The following is an 11,784-nucleotide window of genomic DNA, read 5'->3' as shown; positions in this document are numbered from 1 at the left end:
CTTGCCAAAAAAACATTCTGAAAACAGATATTGAAATTTTTTTGGGCCTTTTAAGCGTTCTAGTACAGTTAAATAATTCAAAACACAGGGACGCAGCGGTCTAAGGCACGACGTCACTGCAGTCCCTGGTTCGAATCCAGGTTGTATCACATCCCGGGTGTGATTGTGCACCGCCCTATAGGACTCCCAATTGGCCCAGCGTCGTCCAAGTGTCATTGTAAATAAGAATTTGTTCTAAGTAACTTAAGTGAAGGTTACACACACACACAAAAAAAGTTATTTTGTTGGCATTTACGCACGTCCCCATTACAAGTAAAAAAAAAAAGAATCAAAACCCATTTCTTTCACTTACTTGCTAGACATCAGCCGATACCGATGTTGTCATTTGTAGGTAATATCGTCCGATATGTTGACCGATATATCGTACATCCCTAATAATTAGATTCTAAACTGATTCATGGCAGGAGGCAGACGATGTAATAGCCATGCTCATCTTAAAAATCAGCCTAAATGTCAAAATCTACGTTTAAAATACACTGATTAATACCTGGTTTTCTGAGCAATCTGTCGAATTATAAGGACATTTAAAAACACAAAAATCGTCATTCTGTGTGTTTGATCTACGCATGTGCTAGCATTAGCTAGCCGAGTTATTTATTTATATATTTTTTATTTAACGAGGCAAGTCAGTTACGAACAAATTATTATTTACAATGACGGCCTGACGCTGGGCCAATTGCGCGCCGCCCTATAGGACGCCCAATCACGGACGCCGCCCTATAGGACGCCCAATCACGTCCGGATGTGATACAGCCTCGAGCGAAGTGAGTGTATGTGGGTGTTTTCACTTAGTCCTCTTTAAGATAAAACGATCTCAGTCCTCTTTAAAAAGTCTACTCTGGGATTTAAAAACAAATGTAAGCACAAGACCTGTTCTCTGTATTCATACGGCCCTTGAATGAGGACTCAACTCTCACCAGTTCACTTCACCTATTTTGTGGTCCGAGTCCTCTCTGTTTTCACATTTCTATGTTTAGAAAGGAACCAAGATCTTTTTCAAACATTCACTCAATGCATTGTGGGTTTTTCCCCAAGCGCAGGACTAGCCCTTCCATCAGACAGCCAGAAACTCAGCAAAAAAAGAAAAACGTCCCTTTTTCCAGGACCCTGTCTTTCAAAGATAACTCGTAAAAATCCAAATAATTTCACAGATCTTCATTGTAAAGGGTTTAAACACCGTTTCCCACCGAGGCCTGTACTCAGGAGCGGGATTGATTTGGAGGTGGAGGGTCCGTCATGGTCTGGGGCGGTGTGTCACAGCATCATCGGACTGAGCTTGTTGTCATTGCAGGCAATCTCAATGCTGTGCGTTACAGGGAAGACATCCTCCTCCCTCATGTGGTACCCTTCCTGCAGGCTCATCCTGACATGACCCTCCAGCATGACAATGCCACCAGCCATATTGCTCATTCTGTGCGTGATTTCCTGCAAGACAGGAATGTCAGTGTTCTGCCATGGCCAGCGAAGAGCCCGGATCTCAATCCCATTGAGCACGTCTGGGACCTGTTGGATCGGAGGGTGAGGGCTAGGGCCATTCCCCCCCAGAAATGTCCGGGAACTTGCAGGTGCCTTGGCGGAAGAGTGGGGTAACATCTCACAGCAAGAACTGGCAAATCTGGTGCAGTCCATGAGGAGGAGATGCACTGCAGTACTTGATGCAGCTGGTGGCCACACCAGATACTGACTGTTACTTTTGATTTTGACCCCCCCCTTTGTTCAGGGACACATTATTCAATTTCTGTGGAACTGGTTCAGTTTATGTCTCAGTTGTTGAATCTTATGTTCATACAAATATTTACACATGTCAAGTTTGCTGAAAATAAACGCAGTTGACAGTGAGAGGACGTTTATAATACCTACTTACATTTTTGGAAGCTAATAGATTGCTTTTTAGTTCAAAGATGAGACAATCACTGTAATCAGAAGATACTATTATTTACATGTTAATAGTAACAGAATAAAACAGCAGAACAACTGCAGATTATATAATGCTGTAATTGAAAATTGTCCACCCAATGTGGGCTACTGGCCCTTTAAGATCCCACCCACCCAATGTGGGCTACTGGCCCTTTAAGATCTAGAACTGATGCCGTATCTCTGTGGTGTGATTCTCACCAAATACGTCTTCGTCTCACAATATTCAAACCCCACAATTAAATAAACAGTTTACGAAGCTCTCTTTGCCTGTAGATCACAAACTGCAAACATAATCTGAACCAAAAACTCCACACATTTTTTGAATTTCTGTACATTCTTGACAACCGTTGATCAATATCAACACATTTTTATCTGCACATCTTCTCTCTATTGCGGCCCGCAGTCTCCCGGGCCAGGGGCCTCGGCCCGCGGTCTCCCGGGCCAGGGGCCTCGGCCCGCGGTCTCCCGGGCCAGGGGCCTCGGCCCGCGGTCTCCCGTGCTGCAGCAGTGTGTGGTGGGGGAACCTGGGGAGCATGTGTTCACATTGTCCTACAAAGGGAACCTGACCGCAGAATTCAAGCAAACCAAACTCAGACCCCCTCTGGAGATGGTTCGAGTTGGGTTCACTACGGGGGCCTCGAGGCGTCCGAGTGGGGTTCACTACGGGGGCTCGAGGGGTCCGAGTGGGGTTCACTACGGGGCTTCGAGGGGTCGGATTTCCTGCGGAGTGTTCACACAGCACAACAAAAAAAAACAAGCGAACCACAATGATTTGACAAAGAGTCTGAAAGGGACCAACCACCCTTAGGAGCCCTTGACCCTAACTGGTCCTGTAAGGGGCTCTGGATCAGAGAGCCTTGACCCTAACTGGTCCTGTAAGGGGCTCTGGATCAGAGAGCCTTGACCCTAACTGGTCCTGTAAGGGGCTCTGGATCAGAGAGCCTTGACCCTAACTGGTCCTGTAAGGGGCTCTGGATCAGAGAGTCGGCTAACTGATGTAAATGTGGGATTCACTGCATTTTGTTTGACATTTCAGCTAAAACACAATGTCCCAGAATGCATTTTAAATAGAAATAAACATCTTTCCCTGTTCAGTTATTTATTCAAATCTACATTGCAAAAAAACAAAAAGCGAGCAAAATGTTTGACAAATCTTTATTTTATCAAGTTCATTTAAAAATCACAATAACATATAAAATATCCAACAATGTGCTTTTTTAAAGCGTGTGTCATTTATAAAACAAAACCAAAGTAGGGAACAATGAGTTAGTGGGAAACCTCCTCCTGGCCAAGCACTGAGGTCACTTTAAAAAAGTTCATCAGTAGGTCAACTGACCCAAACCCCATATAAACCCTGTCACATGACTTCAGCCATGTACTGGACATCACATTCAGTCAAATGTTCCTAGTCTGCTGGCTCTATGTAGACCCCCAGAGGAAAGGATATAGAGCTGTAGAGGATAGGTTATAGAGCTGTAGTCTGCTAGCTCTATGTAGACCCCCAGAGGATAGGATATAGAGCTGTAGACCCCCAAAGGACAGGATATAGAGCTGTAGTCTGCTAGCTCTATGTAGACCCCCAGAGGATAGGACATAGAGCTGTAGACCCCCAGAGGACAGGATATAGAGCTGTAGTCTGCTGGCTCTATGTAAACGCCCAGAGGATAGGATATAGAGCTGTAGACCCCCAGAGGACAGAATATAGAGCTGTAGACCCCCAGAGGATAGGATATAGAGCTGTAGTCTGCTAGCTCTATGTAGACCCCCAGAGGATAGGATATAGAGCTGTAGTCTGCTAGCTCTATGTAGACCCCCAGAGGATAGGATATAGAGCTGTAGACACCCAGAGGATAGGATATAGAGCTGTAGACTGCTAGCTCTATGTAGAGGAGTGGACCAATGAGACGTTGCCAGGAGTGGACCAATGAGACGTTGGGACGTTGCCAGGAGTGGACCAATGAGACCCAGGCTAGAGTTGGCATGATAGCACAAACAGACCGGCACCCAGAGCCAGCCGTCCTCACTGACCCAGAGCCAGCCGTCCTCACTGACCCAGAGCCAGCCGTCCTCACTGACCCAGAGCCAGCCGTCCTCACTGACCCAGAGCCAGCCGTCCTCACTGACCCAGAGCCAGCCGTCCTCACTGACCCAGAGCCAGCCGTCCTCACTGACCCAGAGCCAGCCGTCCTCACTGACCCAGAGCCAGCCGTCCTCACTGACCCAGACCCAGCAGTCCTCTCTGACCCAGACCCAGCAGTCCTCTCTGACCCAGACCCAACCGTCCTCTCTGACCTAGACCCAGGAGTCCTCAGGCCAGTCAGGCCAGGGCTTCACCAGTCAGCTGGATAGCGATGCTTCCACTGGTATCCGTCTGAACCAGCAGCTGGCTGGAGTGGTTGCCGGTGACAACCGGCTTGAACTGGACTGGCAGGTGGATGTAGCGTTGGGATCTGGAGGGCAGGGAGGAACCGGGAAGAGGGCAGGGAGGAACCGGGAAGAGGGCAGGGAGGAAACGGGAAGAGGGCAGGGAGGAAACGGGAAGAGGGCAGGGAGGAAACGGGAAGAAATCAAAACATGGACAGAGAGGCAGACTGAGCTGTGATTGATGTTAGAATAGAACAGTCAGATACAGGAAGCACCAATCTCACATCGGGAAGAAGAAAATACTGTGGTAAAAATGTAGTAACAAACGTTAATTCCACATGGCGATGACGTGTGAATGACAACGCTATGCATCATGGGAGGAGGCAGGACATACAGTAAGGTGCCATTCGACACACCGCACCTACCCCCCCCCCAGCACCTACCCCCCCAAGCACCTACCCCCCCCCCCCCCCCCAAGCACCTTCACCCCCCCCCCCAGCACCGACCCCCCCCAGCACCGACCCCCCCCCCCCAGCACCGACCCCCCCCCCCAGCACCGACCCCCCCCCCCAGCACCGACCCCCCCCCCCAGCACCGACCCCGCCCCCCCAGACACTCTTAGGCCGACCCCTCTGTGAGCTTCCACAGCATTAGGAGCAGGAAGTCACACTCAGGTTACACATACAGCAAATCAATCACAGCCTTTCAGGACATCCTAGCCTGGTTCCAGATCTGGTCGTGCCGTCTTGGTCAACTTCTACGGTCATAGCATAGCTCTGTGGCCAGGCTAACCAGGACACTGATTACAGAAGAGGAACAGGACAGACAGGAAGCAGCGTTAACTCACCGTAGGGAATATCTGGAATGTTTGATGTGGAACGGTTCTTTAGGGGTTAGGAACATCAGCTGTAACACCAGACAAGCTCAACATCAAATCCATGCAATGCAAAGCATTCTGGGTAGTTAATCACATCCATCACAGTTCATGCAATTATTCTGTGTGTGTGTGTGTGTGTGTGTGTGTGTGTGTGTGTGTGTGTGTGTGTGTGTGTGTGTTGCTCACCCCATGCGTTTCCAAGGAGTTGTTTCTCATGTTGACCTTCAGTGTGCTGGTCTCCCCCACCCTGGTAGGGGGGAATGAGTAGTGGTCCTGGGGGGCGTAGACCCCCCTACACAGAGCCTCCTCCTGACTGGATCACACAACATCATCCACACATTTAACATCTACCTGAACCTTCCTCCTCCATGGGGCTCTGAGCTTCCTGAACATCTACCTGGACCTTCCTCCTCCATGGGGCTCTGAGCTTCCTGAACATCTACCTGGACCTTCCCTCCTCCACGGGGCTCTGAGCTTCCTGAACATCTACCTGGACCTTCCCTCCTCCACGGGGCTCTGAGCTTCCTGAACATCTACCTGAACCTTCCTCCTCCATGGGGCTCTGAGCTTCCTGAACATCTACCTGGACCTTCCCTCCTCCACGGGGCTCTGAGCTTCCTGAACATCTACCTGGACCTTCCCTCCTCCACGGGGCTCTGAGCTTCCTGAACATCTACCTGGACCTTCCTCCTCCATGGGGCTCTGAGCTTCCTGAACATCTACCTGGACCTTCCCTCCTCCACGGGGCTCTGAGCTTCCTGAACATCTACCTGGACCTTGCCTCCTCCACGGGGCTCTGAGCTTCCTGAACATCTACCTGAACCTTCCTCCTCCATGGGGCTCTGAGCTTCCTGAACATCTACCTGGACCTTCCTCCTCCATGGGGCTCTGAGCTTCCTGAACATCTACCTGGACCTTCCTCCTCCATGAGGCTCTGAGCTTCCTGAACATCTACCTGAACCTTCCTCCTCCATGGGGCTCTGAGCTTCCTGAACCTTCCTCCTCCATGGGGCTCTGAGCTTCCTGAACGTCTACCTGGACCTTCCTCCTCCATGGGGCTCTGAGCTTCCTGAAAGTCTACCTGGACCTTCCTCCTCCATGGGGCTCTGAGCTTCCTGAACATCTACCTGGACCTTCCTCCTCCATGGGTCTCTGAGCTTCCTGACCACTTATTCTTCAGAACAAATCAAGAGCTATATCTGAATGTTAACCAGATAGTCAGTCAGCTGGCTAACTAGCGGGCTAACTAGCTGGCTAACTAGCGGGCTAACTAGCTGGCTAACTAGCTGGCTAACTAGCTGGCTAACTACCTGGCTAACTACTGCTCCCTGTTTTGTGATTCATCCTCCACTGTGCTCTGGACTGTGGAGGATTGACCTTGTTTTTCTATTCCTCACTGGTGAGACCTGACGGCCAGTCCTCACTGGTGAGACCTGACGGCCAGTCCTCACTGGTGAGACCTGACGGCCAGTCCTCACTGGTGAGACCTGACGGCCAGTCCTCACTGGTGAGACCTGACGGCCAGTCCTCACTGGTGAGACCTGACGGCCAGTCCTCACTGGTGAGACCTGACGGCCAGTCCTCACTGGTGAGACCTGACGGCCAGTCCTCACTGGTGAGACCTGACGGCCAGTCCTCACTGGTGAGACCTGACGGCCAGTCCTCACTAGTGAGACCTGACGGCCAGTCCTCACCCAGTCATCACTAGTGAGACCTGACGGCCAGTCCTTACCCAGTCATCACTAGTGAGACCTGACGGCCAGTCCTTACCCAGTCATGCCCCCATCAGCGACCGGGTCAGGTCTTCTCCTGGTCTTAAAGGCTTCAGTCTTCACCAGAGAACAGTCTGCTTCCTGAGGAGCCGCCGCTGGACCAACCTTCACACCCTGAAAAACACCATCATCATCGCCACCCTCCACACCACGCCACCGTTAAAGCAACAGGGTCATATTCATTAGGGGACACCATATCCAAAAGTTAAGTTTTTCTACAGAAAATGTCTTCTTCGAAGACAAATCCAGTCCCTTCATGTTGGACTGAGTTTCCTGTTGTTTGGTGCCTAATAAAAACGGCTTTAAACTTTCCCTTCATCCGTCTGCTAGTTGAGGCTCGATCACATTGGGAAGACTTCTGTAAAGCAGGAAGTCACCCTGCAGTATGATGTCTGACAAGTCTACCTTTACAGACCGTCAACTGGCAGTATAATGGTGTCCTATAACAGTCTACCTTTACAGACCGTCAACTGGCAGTATAATGATGTCCTATAACAGTCTACCTTTACAGACCGTCAACTGGCAGTATAATGGTGTCCTATAACAGTCTACCTTTACAGACCGTCAACTGGCAGTATAATGATGTCCTATAACAGTCTACCTTTACAGACAGTCTACCTTTACAGACAGTCTACCTTTACAGACAGTCTACCTTTACAGACAGTCTCCTGGCAGTATAATGATGTCCTATAACAGTCTACAGACCGTCTCCTGGCAGTATAATGATGTCCTATAACAGTCTACAGACCGTCTCCAGGCAGTATAATGATGTCCTATAACAGTCTACAGACTGTCTCCAGGCAGTATAATGATGTCCTATAACAGTCTACAGACCGTCTCCAGGCAGTATAATGATGTCCTATAACAGTCTACTCACAGTGCCACAGAGCTGGAAGCGTATCCTGGTCTTGTGCTGAGGCTCAGCCACTGGGTGACACTCCAGGTCCCAGAACTGAGCGTAGTCCCCTCGGTCCCTCGGCAGGAAGGTGATGGGCACCTGGAGGAGACAGGAGGACATCAACAGGAGGAGACAGGAGGACATCAACAGGAGAACATCAACAGGAGGAGACAGGAGGACATCAACAGGAGGAGACGAGGACACCAACAGGAGGACATCAACAGGAGGAGACGAGGACACCAACAGGAGAACATCAACAGGAGAACATCAACAGGAGGACATCAACAGGAGGAGACAGGAGGACATCAACAGGAGGAGACAGGAGGAGAGGGGAGGACATCAACAGGAGGAGACAGGAGGACATCAACAGGAGGAGACGAGGACACCAACAGGAGGACATCAACAGGAGGAGACGAGGACACCAACAGGAGAACATCAACAGGAGGAGACGAGGGCACCGACAGGAGAGGACATCAACAGGAGGAGAGATGATGTTCTGGGGACCAGGGGTGTGACTGGGTAAAGCTGGGTGGTCAGTAACCCCCCTAATAAAGGTATGTTCTGGGGACCAGGGGTGTGACTGGGTAAAGCTGGGTGGTCAGTAACCCCCTAATAAAGGTATGTTCTGGGGACCAGGGGTGTGACTGGGTAAAGCTGGGTGGTCAGTAACCCCCCTAATAAAGGTATGTTCTGGGGACCAGGGGTGTGACTGGGTAACGCTGGGTGGTCAGTAACCCCCCCTAATAAAGGTATGTTCTGGGGACCAGGGGTGTGACTGGGTGGTCAGTAACCCCCCCTAATAAAGGTATGTTCTGGGGACCAGGGGTGTGACTGGGTAAAGCTGGGTGGTCAGTAACCCCCCTAATAAAGGTATGTTCTGGGGACCAGGGGTGTGACTGGGTAAAGCTGGGTGGTCAGTAACCCCCCCTAATAAAGGTATGTTCTGGGGACCAGGGGTGTGACTGGGTAAAGCTGGGTGGTCAGTAACCCCCTAATAAAGGTATGTTCTGGGGACCAGGGGTGTGACTGGGTGGTCAGTAACCCCCCCTAATAAAGGTATGTTCTGGGGACCAGGGGTGTGACTGGGTAAAGCTGGGTGGTCAGTAACCCCCCTAATAAAGGTATGTTCTGGGGACCAGGGGTGTGACTGGGTAAAGCTGGGTGGTCAGTAACCCCCCTAATAAAGGTATGTTCTGGGGACCAGGGGTGTGACTGGGTAAAGCTGGGTGGTCAGTAACCCCCCTAATAAAGGTATGTTCTGGGGACCAGGGGTGTGACTGGGTAAAGCTGGGTGGTCAGTAACCCCCCTAATAAAGGTATGTTCTGGGGACCAGGGGTGTGACTGGGTAAAGCTGGGTGGTCAGTAACCCCCTAATAAAGGTATGTTCTGGGGACCAGGGGTGTGACTGGGTAAAGCTGGGTGGTCAGTAACCCCCTAATAAAGGTATGTTCTGGGGACCAGGGGTGTGACTGGGTAAAGCTGGGTGGTCAGTAACCCCCCCTAATAAAGGTATGTTCTGGGGACCAGGGGTGTGACTGGGTAAAGCTGGGTGGTCAGTAACCCCCCCTAATAAAGGTATGTTCTGGGGACCAGGGGTGTGACTGGGTAAAGCTGGGTGGTCAGTAACCCCCCTAATAAAGGTATGTTCTGGGGACCAGGGGTGTGACTGGGTAAAGCTGGGTGGTCAGTAACCCCCCCTAATAAAGGTATGTTCTGGGGACCAGGGGTGTGACTGGGTAAAGCTGGGTGGTCAGTAACCCCCTAATAAAGCCATTGGTAGGGGGTAGAGATGGGGTAATTCACCTGCATCTTGTCGTTAGCTCCCAGGGTTCCCGAGACTCGGGGACATCTGAAGGCTGTGTAGGTGGCCCGGTACACATCCCCACTGCTGTCCACCCCCTTTACATAGGGAGGGGCGAAGGAAGACAGGTACCACCTCACCTGTTGTCCTCTATTCTCCACCTCCACAGAGGACTCTGACGAAGGAAGAGACGGCCTTGTAGATCAAAACACTGGAAACAGGAACATTCTTCACGAACACACACAGCATTTTGTATTATCTAGAGTGGAAATGGGGCTATTGACTGGCAACTGCAAACTCCAGAGATTACAGACGTGTCCCAAAACTGAGTAATGCTGGGAGTCAGAGATTATCGACGTGTCCCAACGCCGGGATTATAGACGTGTCCCAACGCTGGGATTATAGACGTGTCCCAAAACTGAGTAATACTGGGAGTCAGCGATTATAGACGTGTCCCAACGCCGGGGTAATAGACGTGTCCCAACGCCGGGGTAATAGACGTGTCCCAACGCCGGGATTATCGACGTGTCCCAACGCCGGGATTATCGACGTGTCCCAACGCCGGGATTATAGACGTGTCCCAACGCCGGGATTATAGACGTGTCCCAACGCTGGGATTATAGACATGTCCCAACGCTGAGAGTCAGAGATTGTCTCCTACCTGAGGTGTCTCCTGAGGGCGTGGCAGGAAACACGATGGTGCGGTTACTGATCTCTACCGTGGCTGGAGCCGTCCTGGTCTGGGGGGGTTGGTCTGCTGGGGGCAGCATGGTGGTGGGCATGGGGCTAGCAGTCTGAGGGGGAAGGGGGGCCAGGCTCTGGTCTGATGGGGCGGTTGATACATCCAGAGCCAGGTCCTGACGAATCTGGATTTTGATGAACTGGACAGCAGGAGGAGAGAAAATAACATCAAGACATTGAGGGGGGCCCCACCACGTCAAAACATTGAGGAGCCCCACCACCACGTCAAGACATTGAGGGGGCCCCACCACCACGGCAAGACATTGAGGGGGCCCCACCACCACGTCAAGACATTGAGGGGGCCCCACCACCACGTCAAGACATTGAGGGGGCCCCACCACCACGTCAAGACATTGAGGGGGCCCCACCACCACGTCAAGACATTGAGGGGGCCCCACCACCACGTCAAGACATTGAGGGGGCCCCACCACCACGTCAAGACATTGAGGGGGCCCCACCACCACGTCAAGACATTGAGGAGCCCCACCACCACGTCAAGACATTGAGGAGCCCCACCACCACGTCAAGACATTGAGGAGCCCCACCACCACGTCAAGACATTGAGGAGCCCCACCACCACGTCAAGACATTGAGGAGCCCCACCACCACGTCAAGACATTGAGGAGCCCCACCACCACGTCAAGACATTGAGGAGCCCCACCACCACGTCAAGACATTGAGGAGCCCCACCACCACGTCAAGACATTGAGGGGCCCCCACCACGTCAAGACATTGAGGGGCCCCCACCACGTCAAGACATTGAGGGGCCCCCACCACGTCAAGACATTGAGGGGCCCCCACCACGTCAAGACATTGAGGGGCCCCACCACATCAAGACATTGAGGGGCCCCACCACATCAAGATATTGAGGGGCCCCACCACATCAAGACATTGAGGGACCCCACCACATCAAGACATTGAGGGACCCCACCACATCAAGACATTGAGGGACCCCACCACATCAAGATATTGAGGGGCCCCACCACATGAAGACATTGAGGGGCCCCACCACATCAAGACATTGAGGGGCCCCACCACATCATCACTACCTTCTGTTGATTGTCACACTGGACATAGATCTGGCCACTCCATGGAAACATGGAAGTCCTGGTTGCTAGGGACGGATTAGGACTGATGAGGATCTGGAGGTGGGACCTGGGAAAACAAAACTATGGTTTATCACCCCTGGTAATATAGTCACCCGGTAAAACCCCCCATAGTAATACAGTCACCCGGTAAAACCCCCCTAGTAATACAGTCACCCGGTAAAACCCCCATGGTAATACAGTCACCCGGTAAAACCCCCCTAGTAATATAGTCACCCGGTAAACCCCCCCTAGTAATACAGTCACC

At 51.6% G+C, this 11,784-nt stretch overlaps 1 protein-coding gene across 7 annotated transcripts in view; it reads right to left on the bottom strand.

Annotated features, from left to right (window-relative positions):
• Positions 1-3,676: 3,676 nt before the first annotated feature.
• The window catches only part of LOC115189011 (centrosomal protein of 192 kDa), a 60,022-nt gene continuing 51,914 nt past the window's right edge, over positions 3,677-11,784 (bottom strand). For 6 of the 7 annotated variants that reach the window (XM_029747833.1, XM_029747834.1, XM_029747838.1 and 3 more), the window contains 8 exons: positions 11,481-11,586; positions 10,352-10,571; positions 9,693-9,865; positions 7,868-7,987; positions 6,989-7,104; positions 5,405-5,531; positions 5,189-5,247; positions 3,677-4,427 (listed from right to left, as the gene is read on the bottom strand). In XM_029747833.1, coding sequence (XP_029603693.1) covers positions 4,295-4,427; positions 5,189-5,247; positions 5,405-5,531; positions 6,989-7,104; positions 7,868-7,987; positions 9,693-9,865; positions 10,352-10,571; positions 11,481-11,586 — 1,054 coding nt within the window. In that variant the 3' untranslated portion in view covers positions 3,677-4,294. The remainder of the gene's footprint in view (positions 4,428-5,188; positions 5,248-5,404; positions 5,532-6,988; positions 7,105-7,867; positions 7,988-9,692; positions 9,866-10,351; positions 10,572-11,480; positions 11,587-11,784) is intronic. The other variant, XM_029747840.1, reaches the window with a different exon arrangement.

This window comes from Salmo trutta, unplaced genomic scaffold (genome assembly GCF_901001165.1).
Source record: "Salmo trutta unplaced genomic scaffold, fSalTru1.1, whole genome shotgun sequence".
NCBI lineage: Eukaryota > Metazoa > Chordata > Actinopteri > Salmoniformes > Salmonidae > Salmo > Salmo trutta.
This window is presented reverse-complemented; position numbering and strand designations above follow the sequence as displayed.